At 37.4% G+C, this 24,334-nt stretch overlaps 1 protein-coding gene across 1 annotated transcript in view; it reads left to right on the plus strand.

The window, feature by feature from the left end:
* Nucleotides 1-23,153, plus strand: part of DLGAP5 (DLG associated protein 5) — a 37,475-nt gene extending 14,322 nt beyond the window's left edge. The window contains exons 9-19 of the mRNA XM_059055702.2: nt 789-913; nt 1,299-1,428; nt 4,191-4,276; nt 5,047-5,207; nt 10,543-10,635; nt 12,491-12,710; nt 15,311-15,494; nt 17,275-17,335; nt 18,153-18,396; nt 19,230-19,279; nt 22,124-23,153. Of these exons, the coding sequence (XP_058911685.1) occupies nt 789-913; nt 1,299-1,428; nt 4,191-4,276; nt 5,047-5,207; nt 10,543-10,635; nt 12,491-12,710; nt 15,311-15,494; nt 17,275-17,335; nt 18,153-18,396; nt 19,230-19,279; nt 22,124-22,264 (1,495 nt within the window). The 3' untranslated portion in view covers nt 22,265-23,153. The remainder of the gene's footprint in view (nt 1-788; nt 914-1,298; nt 1,429-4,190; nt 4,277-5,046; nt 5,208-10,542; nt 10,636-12,490; nt 12,711-15,310; nt 15,495-17,274; nt 17,336-18,152; nt 18,397-19,229; nt 19,280-22,123) is intronic.
* The last annotated feature ends 1,181 nt before the right edge of the window (nt 23,154-24,334 follow it).

A 24,334-nucleotide genomic window follows, 5' to 3' on the forward strand; every position in this document is an offset into this window, starting at 1 on the left:
TAAATTATATTAATTATAAATCATGAAAATTTTGTCTTTTAAAAAATTCTTCAGAAGGCTACAGTAATGTATTTGACAGTTTTGACATTTCCTATACATTGTTTTTATTATTATTTTCAAGGTACACTTTGGTTTTTTTTTTTTGCTTTTAAGTGACTTTATTATAATACTTATAAATAAATGTTTAGAAGGACGAAATTTCTATAATACTGTAGTTCAGACATGGTTTGGGGTTTTTTTCTTTGTTTTTTTGCCGAGTATTACTTTAGAAAAACTACTTCTAAAGCCAAAGATAATTAACTTGCAAAGTGGGGGGAAAATCAGTTGGAATCTTTAAGAGAAACAGCAAGGTTGTTTTGCAAAGACTGGCTGGTGGCAAATTTACTAGAAACTGCTCAGCAGCATCCAAGACTGAATGCTTATGTTCCATGAAGAGATCTTCACAGTCTTTGGATCTCATTATAATTAGTAAAGATGGGGCTTCCCTGGTGGCGCAGTGGTTGAGAATCCGCCTGCCGATGCAGGAGACACGGGTTCGTGCCCTGGTCCGGGAAGATCCCACATGCCGCGGAGCAACTAAGCCCGTGAGCCATGGCCGAAAAATTAGTAAAGATGGACATTCCCACTATAGGTGTTTAAATTTTTTCCGCTCCAGAAGGACACATTAAAAAAAAATAGAAACATATTTCTATTTAATCCCAGGGTTTTAAAAAGTAACATCATTTTGAAATTCTTCAATTAGATATATGAGGCTCATGTTTCATAAAGTATTTTTTTGCTATTTTTAGTGATAAGACTGAAGCAACAAAAGAAATCTTGGCACAAAAATGTAAAACTTTCTCTGCCAAGACAGTACATCAAGATTCAAGTAAATTACAATGTCGTTTGGGTTCTCTAACAGTTTGGAATAAAGGTATTTAAATTAATTTTTTACTTGCTTTTCTGGATTGTTATTTATCAGACATTTGTTTAGAGCCCTTTTCAGCATAGTTCAGGGATGTGATCTCAGGGTCAGGAGAGATGGGAAAACATGGGGAAAGATATCTGGAGAGAGAAAGAGTTGGAATAAGGAATACAGACTGAGAAGATGGGAGGAAATAAATGTAAACTTGAGGAGATGAATATAAGGAGACACTTTAGAGGATATGTGGTGAATGAAATCATTGAGTCAGAAATAAAATTTTAAAATTCAACATTGAAAAAAATTAAAGGATTTTTTAAAAAATTGCCTTGTGGGGGATGTCATTTTATGAATTGCTGCTTTGAAATTTATATGTAATATTTTCTTTAATCTATAGAACATGTTTTAAATAAAAACGAAACTACTAATAAAAATTCAGATGGCCTTTCAGTAAAAGAAGCAGTCCCATCACTTGAAGTAAATGAAGATCAGATATCTCAGCCACAACATGATGTGCCATATTTCAGGTTTGTCCATTTGTTCCTAGTGTAAGAATTTTGTATCAATGTCTAGACATTTAAAACCAAAATTATACTATTTTTAACCTGAATATAATAGATGAGTTGGGGGAAATTGAATTTTGGTGATTTTCATTTATCTTTTAAATTTTAATGATTTTTTTCAGTAACTAGTACATTCATGTGGTTCCTAATTCAAAAGGTAGAAAAAGGTACAAGTGAGAAGTCTTTTTCCCAACTCTGCCTCCCAGGGGATAGTTCAATCCTTCCATGGAGGCAAGTGTTGCTCATTTCTTGTGAATATTTCCAGAGGTAGATAATGCATATGTAAGCTAACATAAACATATATATATATTTTTTAAAATATAAACAATAGCATACTATTTTGTTTCATTTAATGTTAAATGTAGTAGACATTCCATTTTAGTACTTAAAGAGCTTTCTCATGTTTTGTGTGTGTGTGTGTGTGTGTGTGTGTGTGTGTGTGTGTGTGTGTGTTCTTTAATGGCCACATAGTATCCAATAATATGTATGTACCATAATTTACTTAATAGGTCCCTGTTGGTGGTTATTTACATTGAGTTCAGTCTCTTACTATTACAGTCAAGGCTGCCAACAGCAAACTTGTATATGTTCCAATTTTCTCATGTTCAAGTATATAAGGACCTCAATTTACATTCCCCTCAGCAAGGTATGGGAGTTGCTATTTTCTCATACCTTTTTTTTTTTTTCTCCCACAAAGAACTAAATTAAAGTTTATTTTATAAAAGAAGGATAATGGGGGGGCTTCCCTGGTGGCGCTGTGGTTGAGAGTCCGCCTGCCAATGCAGGGGACACGGGTTCGTGCCCTGGTCCGGGAAGATCCCACATGCCGCAGAGCGGCTAGGCCCATGAGCCATGGCCGCTGAGCCTGTGCGTCCCTCCGGAGCCTGTGTTCCGCAGCGGGAGAGGCCGCAACAGTGAGAGGCCCGCAAAAAAAAAAAAAAAAAAAAGATAAAAAAGAAGGATAATGGGAGATGGTAGGAGGCTCTTTGGCCCACCAAATTATGAGATAGGATTATGTTTCTCTACTGAATTGAAAATTAACATCCTGCTTGGGGAACTTCAACATGTCGCCTAAATGCCTTGGAAGCATATCAGAGGCCTGCATTTCGAGAAAGGCCTTAACATTCCACATCACACAGAAAATGATTACATTCTGTTATCTTTGAGTGAATATAGCAAGAAAATTCCCATACCTTTCCCAATACAATATTAACAATTTTTGAGCTTTACCAATCAAACGTAAAAAATGTTAGCTTCCTCTAATTTATTTTATTTATTTATTTTTTATTTCTATTTTTTTCTTTTGGCTGTGCTGCGTGGCATATGAGTTCTTAGTTTCCCGACCGGAGATCGAACCTGTGCCCCCTGCAGTGAAAGCTCAGAGTCCTAACCACTGGACCGCCAGGGAATTCCCCTTACTCTAGTTCTAAGTATCCATTCTTTCTATTATGAATGAGTATCTTTTTATATTTTGGGGAATCACTTCAATTGTTTTTAGAGCATAACGTTTTAGAATTATAAGGTCTTTCAGAGATTAGGTAATCCACTGTGTTGTTCAACTGAGACATTGAGATGATAAACAATTTATCCAACTAAATAATGTCAGATCTACGCTAGGTCTCTTTCTCATTAATTAAGCTGTTCTCTGTTGCCACTGGACATAGGCAGCTAAATTATTCTTCTAAGAAAAACTATCCCCAGTTTTCCTGCTCGGATGTTTTTGTAAAGAAGCAGTTTAAATTTTTAAGCCAGGGTTTCTTTTTTTAAAAATAAATTTATTTATTTTATTTTTTAAATTTATTTTTGGCTGGGTTGGGTCTTCGTTGCTGTGCGCGGGCTTTCTCTAGTTGCAGCAAGCGGGGGCTACCTCTTTGTTGCGGTGCGTGGGCTCCTCATTGCGGTGGCTTCTTTTGTTGCAGAGCACGGGCTCTAGGCGTGCAGTCTTCAGTAGTTGTGGCACGCAGGCTCAGTAGTTGTGGCTCACGGGCTCTAGAGCACAGGCTCAGTAGTTCTGGGGCGTGGGTTTAGTTGCTCCGTGGCATGTGGGATCTTCCCGGACCAGGGCTCGAACCCGTGTGCCCTGCATTGGCAGGCAGATTCTTAACCACTGCGCCACCAGGGGAGCCCAAGCCAGGGTTTCTTAACCTTGGCACTACTGACATTTTAGACTAGATAATTCTTGTTGTGGGGTCTGGCCCCTGCATTGCAGGATGTTTTTTGTAGCATCCCTGGCTAGTAACACTCTTCCAGTTCGTGACAATCAAAAATGCTTCTAGATATTGCCAAATACTCCCTGGTAGGAAAAATTGACCCAGTTGAGAACCACTGCCTTTGGACAAGCAAAGCCTAATAGAATCTGTAAGGCTCTATCACTGTAATTTGAGACTTACAGTAATTTGAGACTTAACAGTTTTTAGCTTCATCTTAACTCTTGGCAGTTGAATTCATCTTAGTTCCATGGAAAATAACAGAACTAAGGAATGTCTGATTCTTTTTGCTTAGCCACTGAAAAATAAGAACAGAAAAGACTAGAAATATTAGCTTGAAAAATGGGCTCTTGGCATTAACCATCCACTTAAGTTTTAGGTGTGGAAGGATGGACATACATAGAATATCAAATTGTATTTATGGATTTTAACATCACATTTCATAAAATAATTTAGCATCAGCTCTGGGAAGTTAACATTGTATAATTGTCATAGTGCTAATGTATGTCATCATTTTAGAAATATTCTCCAGTTAGAAACTGAGAAGTTAACTTCACACTGCCTTGAGTGGGACAGGAAGCTTGTATTGGACATTCCAGATGATGGTGAGGGAACATTTATATGTTTTTATGTCTTACCTTTATTTATTTTAATATGGTTACATTTATTTGAAACACAAAAATCTAGTGTTGTCCAACTTTATAATTTCATTGTTATTCAAAATAGCAAGAATTTTTCATATCACGTATGTTCACTAATATCTCTGTGCTAAAATGGTACCTGACTTAAAAGATATAAGTAGTTAGAATATTCTGTTGACTATGATTCCTGATAGTTAGACATTTGCCTATTTTATTATTAGATTTTTTTTACTGTGACTTTATGAATGACAGCTATAGCTGGTATTGCTTAATTATACAAAAATATTTTGTGAACAAAAATTACCTAAATCAATATGAAATCAAATCAAAATCAATCAAGTTTTCTGAAAAGTTCCAACCTTACCTATTCAGGAAAGCTATTTAGAAAAAAGTCATTTGTGTGCTGCCACATCAGTCCTTAGATACTGATGTGCAGTGAGTTGTTTGACGTTGAATTCTTATAAAATACAAGGAGAAGTAGAATGCTTTTTACTGTGTAGCAATATGTATGAGAATGTATATAGCTAATTTTTAGCAGGAATTGAAGCAGATAGTAAATGCTCAATATTTATGTGACAAAGTTTTGTAGTAGATATTTTTTGTTTTGCTTTAAAGTAAGAATTTGATTCTGTAACTGTAGGATATTTGGAATGAAGTCGTCTTATCAGCTGGTTGGCTTGCAATAAAGGTCCTGTCTTGTCCTTTAACTTTTAAAAACCTCATATTTCTTTTAGCTAAAGATCTTATTCGCACAGCAGTTGGTCAAACAAGACTCCTTATGAAAGAAAGGTTCAAACAGTTTGAAGGACTGGTGGACAATTGTGAATATAAACGAGGTGAAAAGGAAACTACCTGTACAGATCTGGATGGATTTTGGGATATGCTTAGTTTTCAGGTATGTGGTCAAGTATTTTGAATATGTTAACTTTGAGTCTGTTTTTTTTTTTGTTTTTTTGAAAATGAGGTAACAGTAGTATAAAGGGGTTAATATTAGCTACTTATGTGCCTGTCATATTATTTATGTATTTATTTATTTGTGGCTGCGTTGGGTCTTCGTTGCTGAGCGTGGACTTTCTCTAGTTGTGGCAAGCGGGGGCTTCTCTTGTTGTGGAGCACGGGCTCTAGGTGTGCAGACTTCAGTAGTTGTGGCACGTAGGCTTCAGTAGTTGTGGCACATGGGCTTCAGTAGTTGTGGCTCACAGGCTTCAGAAGTTGTGGCTCGTGGGCTCTAGAGCACAGGCTCAGTAGTTGTGGCACACGGGCTTAGTTTTGCTCCGCAGCATGTGGGATCTTCCTGGACCAGGGATCGAACCCGGGTCCCCTGCATTGGGAGTGTGGAGTCTTAGCCCCTGGACCACCAGGGAAGTCCTAAGTGCTGTCTAAATTTGATGACTGATTTCTTCTTCTCCCCTATATTGTCAGTATGATTTCTACTTGGGTTGGAAACTGAGATTATATTCAACTATTGAATAATCTGTAATGATTTTACATGTGAGAAGATAAGTAAATCTAGTCTTTAGTAGTTCCATTCATCCAGCAGTTACTGAGTTCCTACAGTGTGCCAGACATTGTACTAGGAGTTGATAAAATAAGGCACATTCTCTGCCCCAAAGGAGTTTGTAGTTTGACTAGTGAGTTAGACAAAATATATAATTCCAATCTAATGTAAAAAAGTGCTATGAGAGAGGGAATCACTAGGAAGATCAGTAAAGGCATGGGAGGAGATGATACTTTTTAGCTTTTTGAGCATATTTTAGAAATAAGCATATAAATTACTATTTCAAGAACCTATAGCCAACAACTATTAGACATTTCAAGAAAGCCTCAAACCTGAAAGAAAGAAGCCAAAGCAAAAATAAGAAGAAAGGTATTTGGATGGAGGAAGTGGACCAATCTAGGAAGTATATTATCCAAATAATAGGAATTCCAGAAAAAGAGTACTGAAAAAATAGAAAATCATCAATGAAATGGTTTAAAAATTTTCCCCAGTACTGCAGGACATGAGTTCCAGATTGAAGGAGCCCACTGAGTGCCTAGCACTGTGAATCAAGAGTAGACCCACACCAATGTATGCCATTAAGTATAACTGTACAACTTTCGGGATGAAGAGAAAACTGTAGAAGCTTCCAGAGAGAAAACAATTTTCATACAAAGGGTCAAGGATCACAGTAGCCTTGGATTTCTCAGCTGCAACATTTAAAGCTGGGAGAACAATGCCCTCAAACTTCTGAGGGAAATAACTTCCAACCTGGAGCTCTGTAGCCAACCAATCAAGTGTGAGGGTGGAAGGGCATTTTCCAAACACACACAGTCTCAGATTTTACCTCCCAAGCACTCTTTCTCAGCAAGCTAAGTGAGAAAGTACCTCACAAAAATGAGGGAGTAAGCCAAGAATGGAGGAGGAGGTGGGTTGGATCCCCAGCAAGCGGCCAAGAGAATTGAGGCTGAGGGGAGACAAGAATGTGTGAAGCACGCTTAGGAAGCAGCACTTCCTGATCAGCACAGGGGGACCAGGGGCTCTACCAGACCTGTCTCTGGAAAGCTGAACTGAGTAAAATACCTGATTTGTTTTTTATTAAGAGGAGATTTAATGCATTCTTTTCTTTTTTAAAAATTCATTTTATTTATTTATTTATTTTTGACTGCGTTGGGTCTTTGTTGCTACGCATGGGCTTTCTCTAGTTGTGGCGAGCAGGGGCTACTCTGTTGCGGTGCGTGGGCTTCTCACTGTGGTGGCTTCTCTTGTTGTGGAGCACGGGCTCTAGGCGCATGGGCTTCAGTAGTTGTGGCACGTGGGCTCAGTAGTTGTGGCTCAAGGACTCTAGAGCACAGGCTTAGTAACTGTGGCACACAGGCTTAGTTGCTCTGCGGCATGTGGGATCTTCCCGGACAAGGAATTGAACCCGTGTCCCCTGCATTGGCAGGCCGATTCTTAACCGCTGCGCCACCAGGGAAGTCCTTAAGAGGAGATTTATACTTACTGTGCAGAATTTAGACTGAATCGACGATAGACACGTGAACAGCTAAGCAAACAAAAAGCAAAAACTTATTAAGTCTAGAGAAAAGTGAGTAAGGGAACATAATAGTCTCAATAACTTTATGGCCCAGATGAGAATAGTGTTTATGTAGTCATAATATAAGCATTACTTTGTGAGCAGCTTTTATACATTTACCAGTTTTCATATTGATGAGTTGGTTAACTAGTATCCTTTGATGGTGATCAATTAATTCTGTATTTCTTAGTATCATTGTTACTTTATGGATTTAAAGATATTTGATGTGTTTTCATTATTTACAGTTACTATCTTTATTGATGCTCATTCCTCAGCTTTGGCCAGTGACAGCCTCTTCAAACTGGGTGCTGGGGCCTTTTTTTTTTTTTAAGAGTTGTGTTGAAGTATAATCTGTGTATCATAAAATTTGCCTGTTTTAAATACCATATGCTAATGCATATATATGGAATCTTAACAAAAAGAAAATAGTTCTGAAGAACCTAGGGGCAGGACACGAATAGAGACGCAGACATAGAGAATGGATTTGAGGACACAGGGAGCGGGGAGGGTAGGCTGGGACGAAGTGAGAGAGTGGCAAGGACATATATACACTACCAAATGTAAAATAGACAGCTAGTGGGAAGCAGCCACATAGCACAGGGAGATCAGCTCGGTGCTTTGTGACCACCTAGAGGGGTGGGATAGGGAGGGTGGGAGGGAGACGCAAGAGGGAGGAGATACGGGGATATATATATACATATAGTTGATTCACTTTGTTACACAGCAGAAGCTAATACAACATTATAAAGCAATTATACTCCAATAAAGATGTTAAAAAAATTTGCCTGTTTTAAGTGTACAATTCAATGATTGTCAGTAAATTTACAGAGTTGCACACCCGTGACCATAATCCAAATTTAGAACATTTTTAGCACCACAAAAGGGCCCTCCCTGCCTATTTGCAAGTCAATCACCATTCTCACTCCTAGCCCCAGGCATCACTAATCTTCTTGCTGTCTTTGTAGATTTGCCTTTTCTGGGCATTTCACATTAAGTAGAATAATACAATATGTGGTCTTTTGTATGTGACTTCTTTCACCTAGCATGATGTTTTTGAGGTTCATCCATGTTGTAGCTTGTATCTATATTTATCAATTGATGGACATTTATATTGTTTCTACTCTTTGGTTATTATGAATAGTCTTCTATGAATATTCATATGCAAATATTAGTGTGGATATATATTGTCATTTCTCTCGGGTAGATACCTAGATTTTGCTGGATCATGTAGTAAATTTATGTTTAACTTTTTAAGAAACTGCCAAACTGTTTTCCAAAGTGATTACACCATTTTATGTCACCACCAACAATGTGTGCTCCTGTTTCACCACATCCATACTTGTTATTGTCTGTCGTTTTTAGTATAGCCATCCTAATGGGTGAGAAGTGTCTATAGTTTTGATAATGATGTTAAGCATCTTTTCATGTGCTTATTAGCCGTTCGTATGTCTTTTTAAATGTCTAGTAAAATCTTTTGCCCATTTTTAAATTGGTTTGCCTTTATTATTGAGTGGTGTTTTTCATATATCCTGAATACAAGTCCTTTATCAGAAATATTATTTGAAATATTTTCTCCCAATTTGTGGCTTCTGTTATAATTTCTTAATGATGTCTTTTGCAGTATAAATGTTTCCGATTTTTGTATTTTTTGGCCACACTGCGCGGCATGCAGGATCTTGGTTCCCTGACTAGGGACTGAACCCGTGCCCCTTGCGTTGGGAGTGCAGAGTCTTAACCACTGGACCTCCAGGGAAGTCCCAAATGTTTTTGATTTTGATGAAGTTCAGTTTATCAATTTTTTTTCTTTTATGTTGTGTTCATGTCTAAGAACTGTTTTTGCCTAACCACAGGTCACAAAGATTTTCTCTTATGTTTTCTTCTAAAAGTGTTATAGTTTCAGCTCTTACAGTTAGGTCTGTGATCCATTTGGAGTTCGTTTTTCTGTATGGTATAGATAAGAGTCTAAATTCATCTTTTTTCTTGAGGATATCCAATTTTCCCAGTACTGTTTCTTGAAAAGATTGTCTTTTCCTCATTGAATTACAGTGGCACCTTGTTGAAAATCAGTGATCATAAATGTAATCTTGAGTCATTTTGACATTTAAATTTTTTTTGAGAGAGAGAGATTGAAAGTACATATGAATATAAATGCATAGTAAGGGAACTTGAAGCAAGTTTACCAAACTGTTGACAGTGGTTACCTCGTTGGAGGAGATTGGAAATACCAGAAGGATGGGGATATTATTTGAATCTTTTAAAATGAGATTGTGTGAAGAGAATGAGAAGGCATGCCACAGACTGGGAAATGAATATTTACGAAAGATGTATCTGATATTTGATACAAACATCTGTATCAAAATATACAAAGAACCCTTCAAACAACCTGATTTTTAAATGGAGAAAAGACCTGATCAGACCCTCCACCAAAGAAGATATACAGATGGCAAGTAAGCATATGACAAGATAAGGCTCAAGGTCGTCGTAGATCAATACGGAATTGCCAATTAAAACTACAATAAGCTACCACTGGATGCCATTAGAATGGCAAAAATCCAAACCATGGACAGCACCCAATGCTGGTGAATATGGAGAGCAGCAGGAGCTCTGATTCATTGCTGGTGGTACATTGCAAAATGGTACAGCCACTTTGGTAGACAGTTGGACAGTTTCTTACAAAACTAAACATGCTCATCATACAATCCAGCAATCACAGTCCTTGGTATTTTCCCAAATGACTGAAAACATGTCTACACAAATATGTGTACACAGATGTTTATAGCATCTTTATTTATAATTGCCAAAACTTGGAAGCAACCAAGATGTCCTTCAGTAGGGGAATGGATAAACAAACTGTAAAAAAGAGAGATTGTATTCATATTGTGTAATTTAGGAAACAAGAACATTTATAGGATATCTCTCCTACCAGTTTAGTGATCAAAAATAATTTAGGAGTTCTTCATCTATGACATTCTTTATGTAGATTTTGAAAGTTTGTAAGACCAAAAATAACAATGAACAATTTTACTCTAAGAATTTTTCACTTGAATACTAAATTCAGGGTGATTTAGTCTAATTTTATGTTGCCATTCTCAATTTTTTTGAAGCTTCAGTTTATTAGTTTGTAATTTTAATGTGGTTAGCATTAATCTGATAAATTTGTGCTTTATTTATTGATAGATAGAAGACGTAAATCAAAAATTCAACAAACTGACCAAACTTGAGGAAGCTGGGTGGCAAAACAATAACAATACGAGCAAAAAAGTTTTTCGGGTAAGTTTGTGGGTTTCTAATATAGACTCTTCTTCTCTAAAGAATTTTTATTTTCAAGCTTTATAAACATTTAGCTTCAGATTTTTTATCATTTTTAAAAGTTTCATATATTGCTTACAATGTGCTGATTGTCTTTGAAGAAAGAAAGGAAATGAGCAATGCAAAATTCAGGATGGTTATTTCTGCAGGGAGGAAGGACAGGGGCTATGATTGAATTGGGGCTGTGGTTGATTGAGAGCTTCTGAGTTGCTAAATAGTGGGTGTGTGTGTTTTATTCTTTAAATTGTGTTTATACATTTTTTGGTAATAATAATGGTAGAAGTAGATAATTTATATAATACTTAGTATGTGCCAAGCGTTGTTCCAAATACTTTACATGTTTTAACTCACTTAATCCTCAACAATCCTGTTGAGGTGGGTACTGTTATCCCCATTCTACAGTTGAGGCATATGAGGCCCAGAAAGATTAAGTTACTTGCCCAAGGTGGAGCTGGGTTTCAGGCCAGACTTTCTCATTCCAGAATTCCTATTCTTATCCAGTAGGCTGTGCTTTTGTGTGACATATTTCAAAATGAAAGATTTTTGGGGTTTTTTGGCCATGCCGAGTGGCTTGAGGGATCTTAGCTCCCCCAACCAGGGATCGAACCTGGGCGCCCTGCAATGTAAACGCAGAGTCCTAACCACTGGACTGCAACAGAAGTCCTGAAAGAATTTTTTAAATAGAAAAGAAAGAGGAACAATGGCTCTTTAGAATGTCTGTCTTCTTCCCTATACTTTATCTTGTAAAATTTCCTACTACTTTACTTTATCATGATAGATTCCATTCTTAGCGTAGAATTTTTTCTAGTAATGTTTTAAACTCAGCGTTTTTGATTCAGATGAATGCTTCTCAAACCACAGTAGAGCATTGCCAGTTTCCCTGTTAGATTTTAGAAAAATGTCTGTGGTTATAAAATCAGGTATCTAGATTGGTACTTTATCATGCTATGTAATCCAGATAAAAACTGTTTTGAATCCTTAGGAGTTTAAGCTGTTAGAGTATTAAAGAAACATTTTAATGAAATTATTTTACTAACTGTTATGACAAAGACTCAAAGGACATTGACAAAATTGATCGAATGAGCTTTAGGGATTCCCTGGTGGCACAGTGGTTGAGAGTCTGCCTGCCGATGCAGGGGACGCGGGTTCGTGCCCCGGTCCGGGAGGATCCCACATGCCCCCGAGCAGCTGGGCCCGTGAGCCATGGCCGCTGAGCCTGCACATCCAGAGCCTGTGCTCCGCAACAGGAGAGGCCACAACAGTGAGAGGCCCGCGTACCGCAAAAAAAAAAAAAAAAAAAAAAATATATATATATATATATATATATATATATAATTTTAAAATTTTTGCCTGCTTTGGGTCTTCATTGCTGCACGTGGGCTTTCTTTAGTTGCAGCAAGCAGGGCCCCTTCTTCGTTGCGGTACGTAGGCTTCTCACTGCAGTGGCTTCTCTTATTGTGGAGCATGGGCTCTAGGCACGCAGGCTTCAGTAGTTGCAGCACTCGGACTCAATAGTTGTAGCCCATGGGCTTCGGAGCACAGACTCAGTAGCTGTGGTGCACGAGCTTAGTTGCTCCGCGGCATGAGGGATCTTCCCGGACCAGGGATTGAACCTGTGTCCCCTGTATTGGCAAGCGGATTCTTAACCACTGCACCACCAGGGAAGTCCAACCCCACCCCACCCCCAGCATTTTAGCATGTACTAGGAGCTTGGTAAGTATATGATGAATGTGTTGAGTATTTCATGTATGCTTTATTTGTTTTTCTTATAAGGTGGTAATGAATCCCTTTAATAAGTCATAATTTCTCTTTACAGAAAAAAGTTGTGTCAGGTATAGCGAGTAAACCCAAACAGGATGATGGTGGAAGAATTGCAGCTAGAAATCGCCTAGCTGCCATAAAAAATGCAGTGAGAGAGAGAATTAAGCAGGAAGAACATGCTGAGGCAGCAGCCTCTGCAATGCCAAAGGAAGTGGATAAAATAGTGTTTGATGCTGGATTTTTCAGAATTGAAAGTCCCGTTAAATCATTTTCAGGTTAGTTTTTCTGCTGAGACTACTAAAGGGAAATATTTGGGTTGGATGGGAGCTTGTGTAAGAGGTGAAACATAGTTTTCACATGAAGATTTATGTGTTTTCTGTGATTTCTGAGAAATAGCTTATGGAAGGTGGGTTTGGTTTAATTTTCATTTGGAGTAAAAATTTTCCTCCAATCTTGTTGAAATGCAGTAAATGTACCAATTTCCTTATTTTATTTTATTTAAAAAAATTGTTTTTAATTTATTTATTTGGCTGCACCGGGTCTTAGTTGCGGCATGCTAAGTCTTAGTTGCGGCATGTGGGATCTAGTTCCCTGATCAGGGATTGAACCTGGCCCCCCTGCATTGGGAGCATGGAGTCTTAGCCGCTGAACCACCAGGGAAGTCCCCCATTTTCCTAATTTTAAAATATTGCAGTGTAACCAGCTTTTACTACTTCAGGAAACCATTCTTTCTTATGATTTTCTAACTCTGGTTGTATTTTTCAATAGCTATTTTTCATAGGCTATCTTTATTAGATTGAATTTATTTACCTAGATTGAAATTATATGTCATATAATGAGAGGTCATAGTTGAAGTAATCTGTTCCTTCAATCTTGGTAGACACTTCTATTAATGCTTTAAGTGCTAGATGTTTATTTTCAAGGAGAAAGGGTCTAAGTCCTCTTTATGTACTAATCATCAGAAGGGATTTTTTTTCCTATTATTTAACTGTGTCCACTTGGAAGATTTCTGACAATAAACTTGAGTTGCTATTTAATATTTACATTAAAATGTAAATTTATCACCTCAAGTATATTATTACCTCCCTGTCAATTTAGGTATCACACCTAGTGTGTGGTTTTGGTGTGTTTCCTTTACTCCAAGCAGCTGAACTCCCTGGACTCCAGGAATTGCCTCACTGCTAATGGCATGGGTCCTTGTTACTTACTTCCCAAGGATCCTAGTGGTTTCCATGACTATGGGCCCACCGCTGTCTATTCTTTCAGGTAGCCATCTTGGCACTTATGACTAGAGAGATCAAGGGTTTTGACCAAAATTGATCTTTCTGAAATTGAGTTTTAATTATAGAACTCAATAGAGTTTTAATTGTAGAACTCATAGTTTATATGAGGTTTGTTACAAAACAGAAGTCCCCCAAGAAGCCCCACTCATCCCATTTGTCACTTCCTAAAGGCAACCACTTCCGGTGCTTATAGGGGTCTTGGGGTATTGTTTACAGCCCTCTCTAAACAAGGTGTAGATTTTTTTCTTGAATTATTCCTTTGATGTACTTTCCTTGGTTTTCTCTGATCTTTCTTTCAGAAACTCTTATCTTCTGGTAAATAGACTGTTTTTATCATTCTTTCCTGTACTTGTCATTTTCTTCTACTTCCTGAATTTCTTCAACTTTCCTGTTGGCTATCATGTTTTTAATTCCCAAGAACTCTTTCTTAGTCTTTGAATGTTCCATTTTATAACATTCTGTACTTGTTTCATAAGTGCACTGTCTTATTTTTCTACAGATGTTAACGATAGCTTTTATGTATTCTTCCCCTCGATAGTTTGTTCCAAGATACTCTCATCTGTTTGGTTTTGGTTTCTGTCTCTCTAGAGGCTTCCATCCGGTGTCTGGTGATCATTCACTGCCTGCTCATGATTAAGAGCAGGACTGCGCGGCAGTGTGTGGGTAATACGGTCTTTACTGTGGGGTGATTTAGCTGCACCATTATGCTGGGAACCTGCACATCATCACTGTATTTAAGTCTTTTCTCATGGGCTAGTTAGATTCCCCAGAGAAGATCCTTCTGATCTGTTGCCTGGAGGGTATAATTCTGGCTTCCAGTCTTTCAGGAGCCACATGGAGGGAAGGAAACTGAGTGTATCAACAATTTAAAAAATACTCATTTAATCCCCCCTTTTCCATATAGTACCTGTCTCTCAACCTTATTCCCTAAACCAGAGATGCCCCGTTTCACCTTTTTGGGGAGATAAGCCTCTAGTTTTTTTTATCTTGGTGGTGGGAGGGGGTTGTTGACAGTTTCCCAGCTGTGCATAATAAGGAAAGGAATCTGGACTCTAATTGTTCTTTAAACTGGCTTTGAACCAATCTTCTTGTTTTTACCTCCGCTTGCTGAGATTCTTGAGGCCACCAATTCTTTTGAGAGGTGCTGCGGTATAAACTGGGTTGATTCACATCTTTCCTGACTAGTGGCTTAGGATTTATTTTCTTGAGTCTACTAAGTAATATTCCACTCATCTATCTACATTACACTTGCAAAATTTTCTGAGTTTTGTTTTTTCTGGTTTAGTTCCCTTTGTCCTTGAAAATTATATTTCAAATTTTAAAAGCCACTGACCTTAAAAAAAAGGATGCTTTGTCCTTGTAGCATTCAACCTTTCAAGATTATCTGTTACTGTATATAGTAGTGGGATGTCAAGAGGAAGCAGTTCAGTGTGTGTATTCTTTAACTGAAAGTCCCAGATATTGACTTTAACAAACATTATTTTATAGGAGAAAGGTAGGGGAATAGGAAGAATTTGCACTGTCTTCCTAGTTATAATGAAAAATGAATGAAAGAGCTTTTTGGTATTAAGATGATTTCTCTCATCTTCTAGGACTTTCTTCTGAATGTCTTTCTCAAAGACTTAGAATACCTAAGTCTGTCAGCAAAGCTGCGTGTGAGAGCAGGGCTGAGATGGGCGTTCTAAGACAAACAACATCACCAGAGAATCCTGATCCTAAGGGTACCAAAAGTGAACATGTTGATAAGACTTTGATTTCAAATATTCCTGGAAACAGGTATTTCTTTAATATGTTATTATTAAGAGTTTAACAGACGCAGACATTAAATACCATTTCAGATTGTTAACCTGGTTAAGTATGCAAGATATGTATTGTTGATTAAATTTCACAATGACCCTGTAACGTATAGGCAATACTTCTATTTTATAAATGAGGAAATTAGCACTTCTGATTTCAGATTGGTAAATGGTCATATCTAGATGGGCAAAGTAAATGCTGCAGAGCCAAGAAGAAAAGAAGTAATATAGTGTTCTTTGTTGATAAACGGCCTGAAACTTTGGTGCTTGACAGATCTGAGCTCAAAACCAGCTCTATGGCATACTAGCTATGAAACTTCAGGACAAGTTTAATTAACTCACTAAGCTTCAGTTTCATTATCCACAAAACAGTGCTGATACCTCCCTGCAGGGTCGTTGAGAGGTAGCCACTTTTGTACCGGCCATTATAGAAAGTACCTTGAGGTTGCTGACTTGACAGATGGCAGAGTGAGAGAAGGGGGAGCTAATATATACTGAACAATTATTATGGGCTGGACATTGTTCAAGGTTCCTATCATATATTATCTCATTTAATCCTCAAAACAACCATGTGAGGTACTAGATCTCCATTTTTAAAAAATGAGGAAACTTGAAAAGTTAGTAACTTACCCAAATTCAGCTTACAGTTGGTGAGAGTGGATGTTACCTACATTCTTTATGCTACATAGTACTGCCTCTGCACAGATGCATCAAAATTACCTATATAGTCCTTGTTCGTGGAACATAAATGTAACAGAAATATGATAGGAAAAAGATACTTTAAGTAGGAAATAAAATTGTAGTCTGGAGCCAAGATAGGACTGTTGGATTTATTATTAATCTGGAGATGGGACAGCATTGAATATTCTGCCGTCACACCAAACAAGGCTGTCAAAAAATAAAGAACACCCTATGCATTGACTATTTCAATGGGGAAACAAATGAAAGTTTTTCTTTTTAAATATGTCATGGAACAAGTTATAAAATTTCTAGTTTTCAGTATAAACTAAAGTATATTTAGCCTTTGTAGGGATTAAATTATTTTAGATGGTTTAGAAATCTGTGGATTATAAAATACCAATTTATTGTCATTTCTTAAATGCAAGTTACTTTACTTTGTATACCCTGTAGTCTATTATCTTGTACTAAGAAGATCCAAAATTGTATTTAAGTGATATTACAAGTACTCTTTAAAAATTTTTTTACTTTATTTCCAATAATAGTCCTGAAAGAGCATCTTACAAATAAACAACTTCATACAATGAAGGCAAAGTGAAGCTGAAAACCAGAAAAATAGAGTATATATACATATTTTTAAATGACTCCAAGAAGTTGAGACAAATGTTTCTAGTAAAATGCAAGTTAAGAACTTCAGGATTAGAATATATTGTGCTATAACTAGCTAACAAGTAAAGGTAGGCAACTCCAGCCATACAATAATTGAGTTGATGCTTTAATCCCCCAGAAGTAAGCTCTATCCTGACTTTCTCTAGTATGTGGCTCTGGATTTGGCTGAGGTTCAAAAGATTGCCAGTAGACTGACCAGCATGGTCACAGGCTTGTGAGCTTTCTGAGGAAAATGCGTTTGGTTTGTAAGGCCATCCTGCAGTAGCTGTCATCCAAAACTAATCTATTTGGATCAGGCCTGATCTTGGATGAGGCTCCATCTTTGACCCATAAAGGATAGTCTTAAAACACAAGTCAAAACATAGCAAAATGTTTAATTATCTGAGTACAATGCTGCTTTTTTCTTTTTTCAGGAACAGGATAGTAGAAGACGCTAAGTGTCCTGGATTACAAGATTTAATTGAAGAAAACCATGTAAGTCCTATTCCAGTGCATTAGATAGCCCAGTATGTTATCTATTTATATCATTATATATAGTAACTCCATAAACAACCTCCAGAATTTCCATTGGAAATCTAAAGCAGTCATATAAAATGACAGTTCTTATTTCAAAGACCTTTGGCTTGTTTGAGATCATAGTGCCAATTTGGTTTTCAGCTCACATCAAGATTATTTTTGTAAATAAAGTTTTATGGTATCACAGCCACGGTCATTTGTTTATGTATTGTATCTGGCTGCTTTCAAAATACAACGGTAGAGTGTTCATGTTTGTGCAGAGACTTTTTGGATCACAAAGCCTAAAATATTTATAGTTGGCTCTTGAACAACAGCATGAGGGGGTTGCCATCCCTCTGCACAGTCAAAAATCCAAGTATAACTTACAGTTGGTGCACCCCTTATACTTGGTTCTTCCATATTTGTGGGTCCGCATCCGTGGATTCAACCAACCACAGATGCTGGAGTATTTACCATTGTAAATATTCTGCATATAAGTGGACCCTCGCAGTTCAAACCCATGATGTTCAAGGGTCAGCTGGCCCATCACATGGAATGTTTGCCAATCTCCGAGCTGGACTGCTGGTACTTGCTGAGAAACTTTCCTTCATTTATACTATTGCTGTAATATTATCTGATCTAATTGTTCAAGAAGCAAGATAGTAGGATTTACAGTGTTCTTTAGCTTGTGCTCAGAATGTCATCCTTCTATTATTTCTTATTTTTAACAGCAATAAGACTTTTTCTGTTTATTTCAATTTGGGGTAATTAAATGTAATAACATTTTTACTTTCAGGATGTAAATAAGATAAACTTTGAAATAAATTGTTTACCTAGTGAAAGAATGAATTTGGCTCTCCTTGCTGGCAAAGTGGCAGGTGATGTTAATACTAACAAAAAGGAAGAAATTTCAGATGCTGTGTATGGAATGGAACTAAATTCAATGACAGCACAGGATGTTTTGATGATTAGCCCTGAAAAAAATGTACCATCACAAAATAACATCTCACAGGAAGAAGAAACAAAAATTTCTCAGTCAGGTAAAGTTTTTTAATGTATTTAAATGAGGCTTTGTTAAATAAATGAACTTGGACTAAAGTATAGATTATTGTAAACACTTCGGGATACAGTTTCCAAGAATGAAGGTTGAGAAATTGGACACTTGCAATAAATATCTTGTAAGAATTAGTTTGTGTTGTGGTACCCTACTATCCACCCAAACCTTTTGAGGTAGACCCATTAAAAATCAACAACAGATACTAATCCATATTGGATGTCAGCAGCACTTTACATTAGACCTAACTATGCGGGATCCTTTGTTGTTTGTGAGGACTCAGAAAAATTTCCTGAAGTTGTTTTAGTTCTCTTCTTTTCCATCAAACATCCTCAAACCTTTCTTCAAAACACCCTCTTTTTCTGCCCTAATGCCTTTCCCTACCTACTGTGTTGTGATTGTTCAGTAGGAAATGGCTCTTGTATTTTTGTTATAATATAATGTGTGATGGTTTCACCTACTATTTTCATCTGCTACTGCATGGTGCTCTTCTGCCTGGGGTCTAAGGCAAAATAAACATTATAACCTTGGTCACACATTTAAGGCACTCCAGCTATGTTCTAGCATCTTTTGGGTACCTTTAAATTACAAGCATGAGATTTATTTATAGAAGCCTTTTTTATACTGAAATTAAGGATGAGAATTTTACAAAGAAATTTAACTACATTTAAAAAATATTATAGCATAAGATGATCCATATTTTTCTTAGCATATGATGTATGGGATTTTTTGTATCTTTCAAGGCTTTGTCCATTTCTAACAACACTTAACTGAGACTATTACTTTAAAAGTTAAAAATTATTTCTTTTTGTTTTTCAGTACTATTTGATAATAAAAGTCTCACTACTGAATGCCATCTTCTTGATTCAGTAAGTTTTACAACTTGATTTGAAAAGTTCTTTATATTCCAGATTTGTTTTATAAAATGAATATTACTCACTTTTCAATTTATGTGCAAAGTTTACATCTTGTCATTGTTTTATTTACTCTGAAATCCACTTTTATTCATTTTTTCTCATAATGGGGAAAATTGTATTAAGTTATATTAATACTTTAAAATATAGTGTGCTTTAGTATTAAACTCTGAAGATTTAATTCTCTATGGTTTATATATCAAATTTGTTGTGACAAGTGGTTGAATACTTGAATATCTAATATGTAGCTTGGATTATGCTGGGTAGTTCTCAGTGATGTATGAAAAATATAATGCAAGGTTTCTACCCTTTTGAAGCTTACAGCTGGGGAGATAATGTCTGTCCTACCTTCAGTCATTGCTTATTTTCATTCTAGTTCTTTTAGATTACTATATTTATGTCCTGCTATTTGATTTGGAAGCTCCCCAGCCTTTACTTTTAGTGACCTCTTGCCTCTAAATGTAGTTCAAACATTTGCACATCTGTGAAGTCTTCCTGTAAAAGCTCTCATCTCTCACATGTTAATTTCTGTATAGGCACAGGTGCACAATGCATACAGTACACACATTGAATCTCTTATTAAGAGTATAATATGAATAAATGATACTGTATTCCTAAAACATATTGTACTTTCAGGAATCTATTTCCCTTATAACTCTATATTCCTCTTTAGGCAGAGCTGTCTGATTCGCATTCATGGATGCTGGCACTGAATAGTAGGGCATGAATGGAATAGTGCTCTCTTCCCTACTAAGTGTTTACAGCATTGGTTTTCAGCCCTACTGCCAGATATTTTTATTTCAGTAATTTGTATTAGGACGTTCATCAGGCGATTCTAACATGTGGCCAGGTCAACAACTCTGGTTTATAACCTTACCTTGAAATTTTCCAGGACCAATTGCTAAAATAAATCAGGGAGCGGCTTTGGTTTGCTAATCTTCGATCTCAGAATATAAAAAATTCATTAAGGCAAATGTAGGATCAAACAGAAACAATTTTTGTTACCTCATGAAGCCTGGCAAAGGTTTGGCTTCTTTAAGCCACTAATTCCTTAAGGACCTCTGAATATGTTGACTTTTATTATCTTTCGAAGATGCCTTCTTTGTATTCAGCCTTCTGGGCTGCCTACATCTCAGGAGCTGAATGGAGTGTGTTACTGCGATCACACTGTTCATTCTTAGTCTTTATTTATTTTAAAAATAAATTTATTTATTTTATTTTTGGCTGCATTGGGTCTTCGCTGCTGCACATGGGCTTTCTCTAGTTGTGGTGAGAGGGGGCTACTCTTCCTTACAGTGCACAGGCTTTTCATTGTGGTGGCTTCTCTTGTTGCGGACCATGGGTTCTAGGCATGCAGGCTCAGTAGTTGTGGCACACGGGCTTAGTTGCTCCACAGCATGTGGGATCTTCCAGGACCAGGGCTCGAACCCATGTGCCCTGCATTGGCAGGCAGATTCTTAAACACTGCACCACTAGGAAGTCCCAGTCCAAGCCTTCTTTGTAAAAAATTAATTAATTGATTGATTGATTGATTTTGGCTGCATTGGGTCTTCATTGCTGCGTCGGGCTTTCTCTAGTTGTGGCAAGCAGATGCTACTCTTCATTGCAAGTTGCAGTGCACGGGCTCTAGGCGCGTGGGCTCAGTAGTTGTGGCTCGCAGCCTCTAGCACACAGGCTCAGTAGTTGTGGCTCACAGGCTTTAGTTGCCGCAGCATGTGGGATCTTTCCAGACCAGGGCTTGAACCCGTGTCCCCTGCATTGGCAGGCGGATTCTTAACCACTGCGCCACCAGGGAAGTCCCAGTCTTAGCCTTCTTTAATCCTAGGCTGAGACCTAGAGGGACAGGGATTTCAGCATAAGACCAATTTATAGGAACCTGATTTAATCTTGTTCTCAGAGCTGAATTCTGAATGATTGGTTCTGATAATATGTGGTATTATAAGTAAATCTGGATGTTAATGAATCATAATATTCTATTTTTGATACATTATTAATATGATTAAAATTGCTTCACAGTTATCATATATTATCTTGTTGATAAATCTTAGTATCTTAAAACTTAGTCTTCCTGTGAATTATCTTCCACTTCCATAAAATTTAGAATTTATATTTTTGGATTTTTTTTTTTTTTTTTTTTTTTTTTTGCGGTACGCGGGCCTCTCACTGTTGTGGCCTCTCCCATTGCGGAGCACAGGCTCCGGACGCGCAGGCTCGGCGGCCATGGCTCACGGGCCCAGCCGCTCCGCGGCACGTGGGATCTTCCCGGACTGGGGCACGAACCCGTGTCCCCTGCAGCGGCAGGCGGATTCTCAACCACTGCGCCACCAGGGAAGCCCTGGATTTTTTTAAATAGGTCCACCTGTCTATTTTAGACCCACATTATTACTAGCTTTGTGCATCATTTGAACTTGAAGGTAGGGTTTGAGAGGGAACAAAGAAAAGGATCCCAGCAGGATCATACTAGTAAAAGACCTACTAAGTACAATTATATGGATTAGGATTTGTGGAATCTGCATAAGTGGCCTCAGTTTTTTTCATCCTGCATATGTTGCTGAAGTCCATTTACATATTACTAATCACCTTTTAAGGCGTATATTCCTAATATACTTTTCAATTAAAAAAAACTTATATGTTTGAAATTAGATCCATGGAAAGTAGCATAATCATGTTATTAATAATTTTTTATGTATAAGAAATGTCATTTATTTTATTAATCCATTACTAATTTACAATGTTGAAAACTTAATTGGTGAAACTCTTGATGGTTACTTTAGTGACTTCTCTAAATTTATTCTCTAGCCAGGCCTAAACTGCAGTAATACATTCACTCAGGTGGAAAGAAGACATCAAGAACATACCAGACACATTCATTTTGGTGGTAACCTGATTACGTTTTCACCTCTAAGGCCTCTCAGTGGAGATCAACCAGAAGAATTTTGAATTTAAAAATAAATCCAGACATTTTTCTTCATGTTATCAGTGCTGTGGTATATTCTTAGAATATTGAAAAGTTGAAGAATATGTATTTGTGTTCACTTCTATTCAATCCATTTGTATAGTGTCATATAGCAGCCCTCCGTATACCGAGGGCCTACTGTTGGGGACTTGAGCATCCTTGAATTTTGATATCTGTGCATGTGTGTGAGGGGAGTGGGGGGGGGGTCCTGGAACCAATAACCCCCACCCCAGGATTCTGAGGAACAACTGTATACTATTTCAATATTCAGTGTTCATCAAAGTATGTTTTAGATATGATACTGTTTCTCAAGGGAAGTGGGGATATTTTGTATATTAACCATGCAGAATAAAAATGTACTGTGCCTTGCCTCTCTAGTTTAAAATGTATAAGCTTAAAAGTTAAGTATACCTACTCAGAGCTTATGAACATTCTTTCATTTAATCAAAATACAATGTTAAACTCTGACAGAAATATTTGCATTCTTTTATACTTTATTCTTTTTTTTTTTTTTTTTTGCCATAAGTGGGTCTCTCACTGTTGTGGCCTCTCCCATTGCGGAGCACAGGCTCCGGACGCACAGGCTCAGCAGCCATGGCCCACGGGCCCAGCTGCTCCACGGCATGTGGGATCTTCCCAGACCGGGACATGAACCCGCGTCCCCTGCCTTGGCAGGCGGACTCTCAACCACTGTGCCACCAGGGAAGTCCTATACTTTATTCTTAATTTGAACTCTTAAATTTGTTGATGTTGAACAGCTTTGCCTATTGCATTTTCCAGGGTATGTTGAGTTTCTTTAGATGAGCTTTCTGGATTCTGAAGTCAGTTTAAATGCTGCAGTTTCAAATAGTTAAATTATAAGCGGTTCCCATTAAATTCTTGTTTGTTTTTTTTTTTCATTTTCCCCTTGACGTGACTGACAGCCTTTGAAGGAAATGCTGCCTTCCCTTAAAGAGAATTATATCAATCACTTAATGCGTTTGAAATATTTTCTCTTTTATAAAACTCTTAACTACAGGATTTGTAGAAGAGAGGGTGATCAGAATAACAGAGCACCAAGATGACTCATTGTAGCTAAAGCTTGTCACCAGACCTGGATCCAGTTATTTCTGTTTGCAAATGAGGTGAGTGTTCGAGGTATTCACCAAACAAGCAGCAACTTTATGGATAGTCCTTTAAGATGAGGAGTTTCCAAACAAGAAAGGAAAGCACATCTACTTTTGCTATCAGAGGAAGGTATGTTAGGCTTGTGGAAAAGACAGTATTTATTATCAAGGCCATGTGAGCAGTTAGGAGACTATGTGAGGTGCTGGCTTAGAAGCATATTCTCAGAATGCCTAGTCTTAACAAAACATAAAAGCAGCTTTAACAGTCCATTAATGAATAATTCAAGCAAGACATTCAGAACAAAGAAACATTTTATGTAGAAGGGTTTTCTAAGGGTCCAGGGCCATGAACATGTAAAAGAGATGGGTACAGAGCAACCCAAGACTTAGCATCTATATAAAGCAATATGCAACAATGGGACTTCCCTGGTGGCGCAGTGGATAAGACTCCGAGCTCCCAATGCAGGGGGTCCGGGTTCGATCCCTGGTCAGGGAACTAGATCCCACATGCATACCACAACTAAGGAGCCCATGTGCTGCAGCTAAGGAGCTGGCAAACCGCAACTCAGGAGTCCTGGAGCCACAACTAAGGAGCCTGCCTTTCGCAACTAACACCTGGCGCAACCAAATAAATTTTTTAAAAAATGCAACATAACAATAAAATAATATTTGCCCTCAAGGATAAAGTAGATGAGAATAAAACAATGTGAGTAAACATGATTTTTTTTTTTGTAGGTTTAATAAGATGTACTATTGAATCATTTAGAAAGCTTTTGGCTATTAAGTGATAATGAATTGAACTGGAATTGGCTTAACAGTAAGGACATTTATTATTTCACAAGTTGTCAGGGTTATTTCAGGCACTTTACAGTCAACAGCTCAATGATGCCATCGAAGTCCAACATCTGTTCATAGTTCATTCGGGCATCCTTGGTGTCAGTGTCTCTA

Source organism: Kogia breviceps, chromosome 3 (genome assembly GCF_026419965.1).
Source record: "Kogia breviceps isolate mKogBre1 chromosome 3, mKogBre1 haplotype 1, whole genome shotgun sequence".
Classification (NCBI taxonomy): Eukaryota; Metazoa; Chordata; class Mammalia; order Artiodactyla; family Physeteridae; genus Kogia; species Kogia breviceps.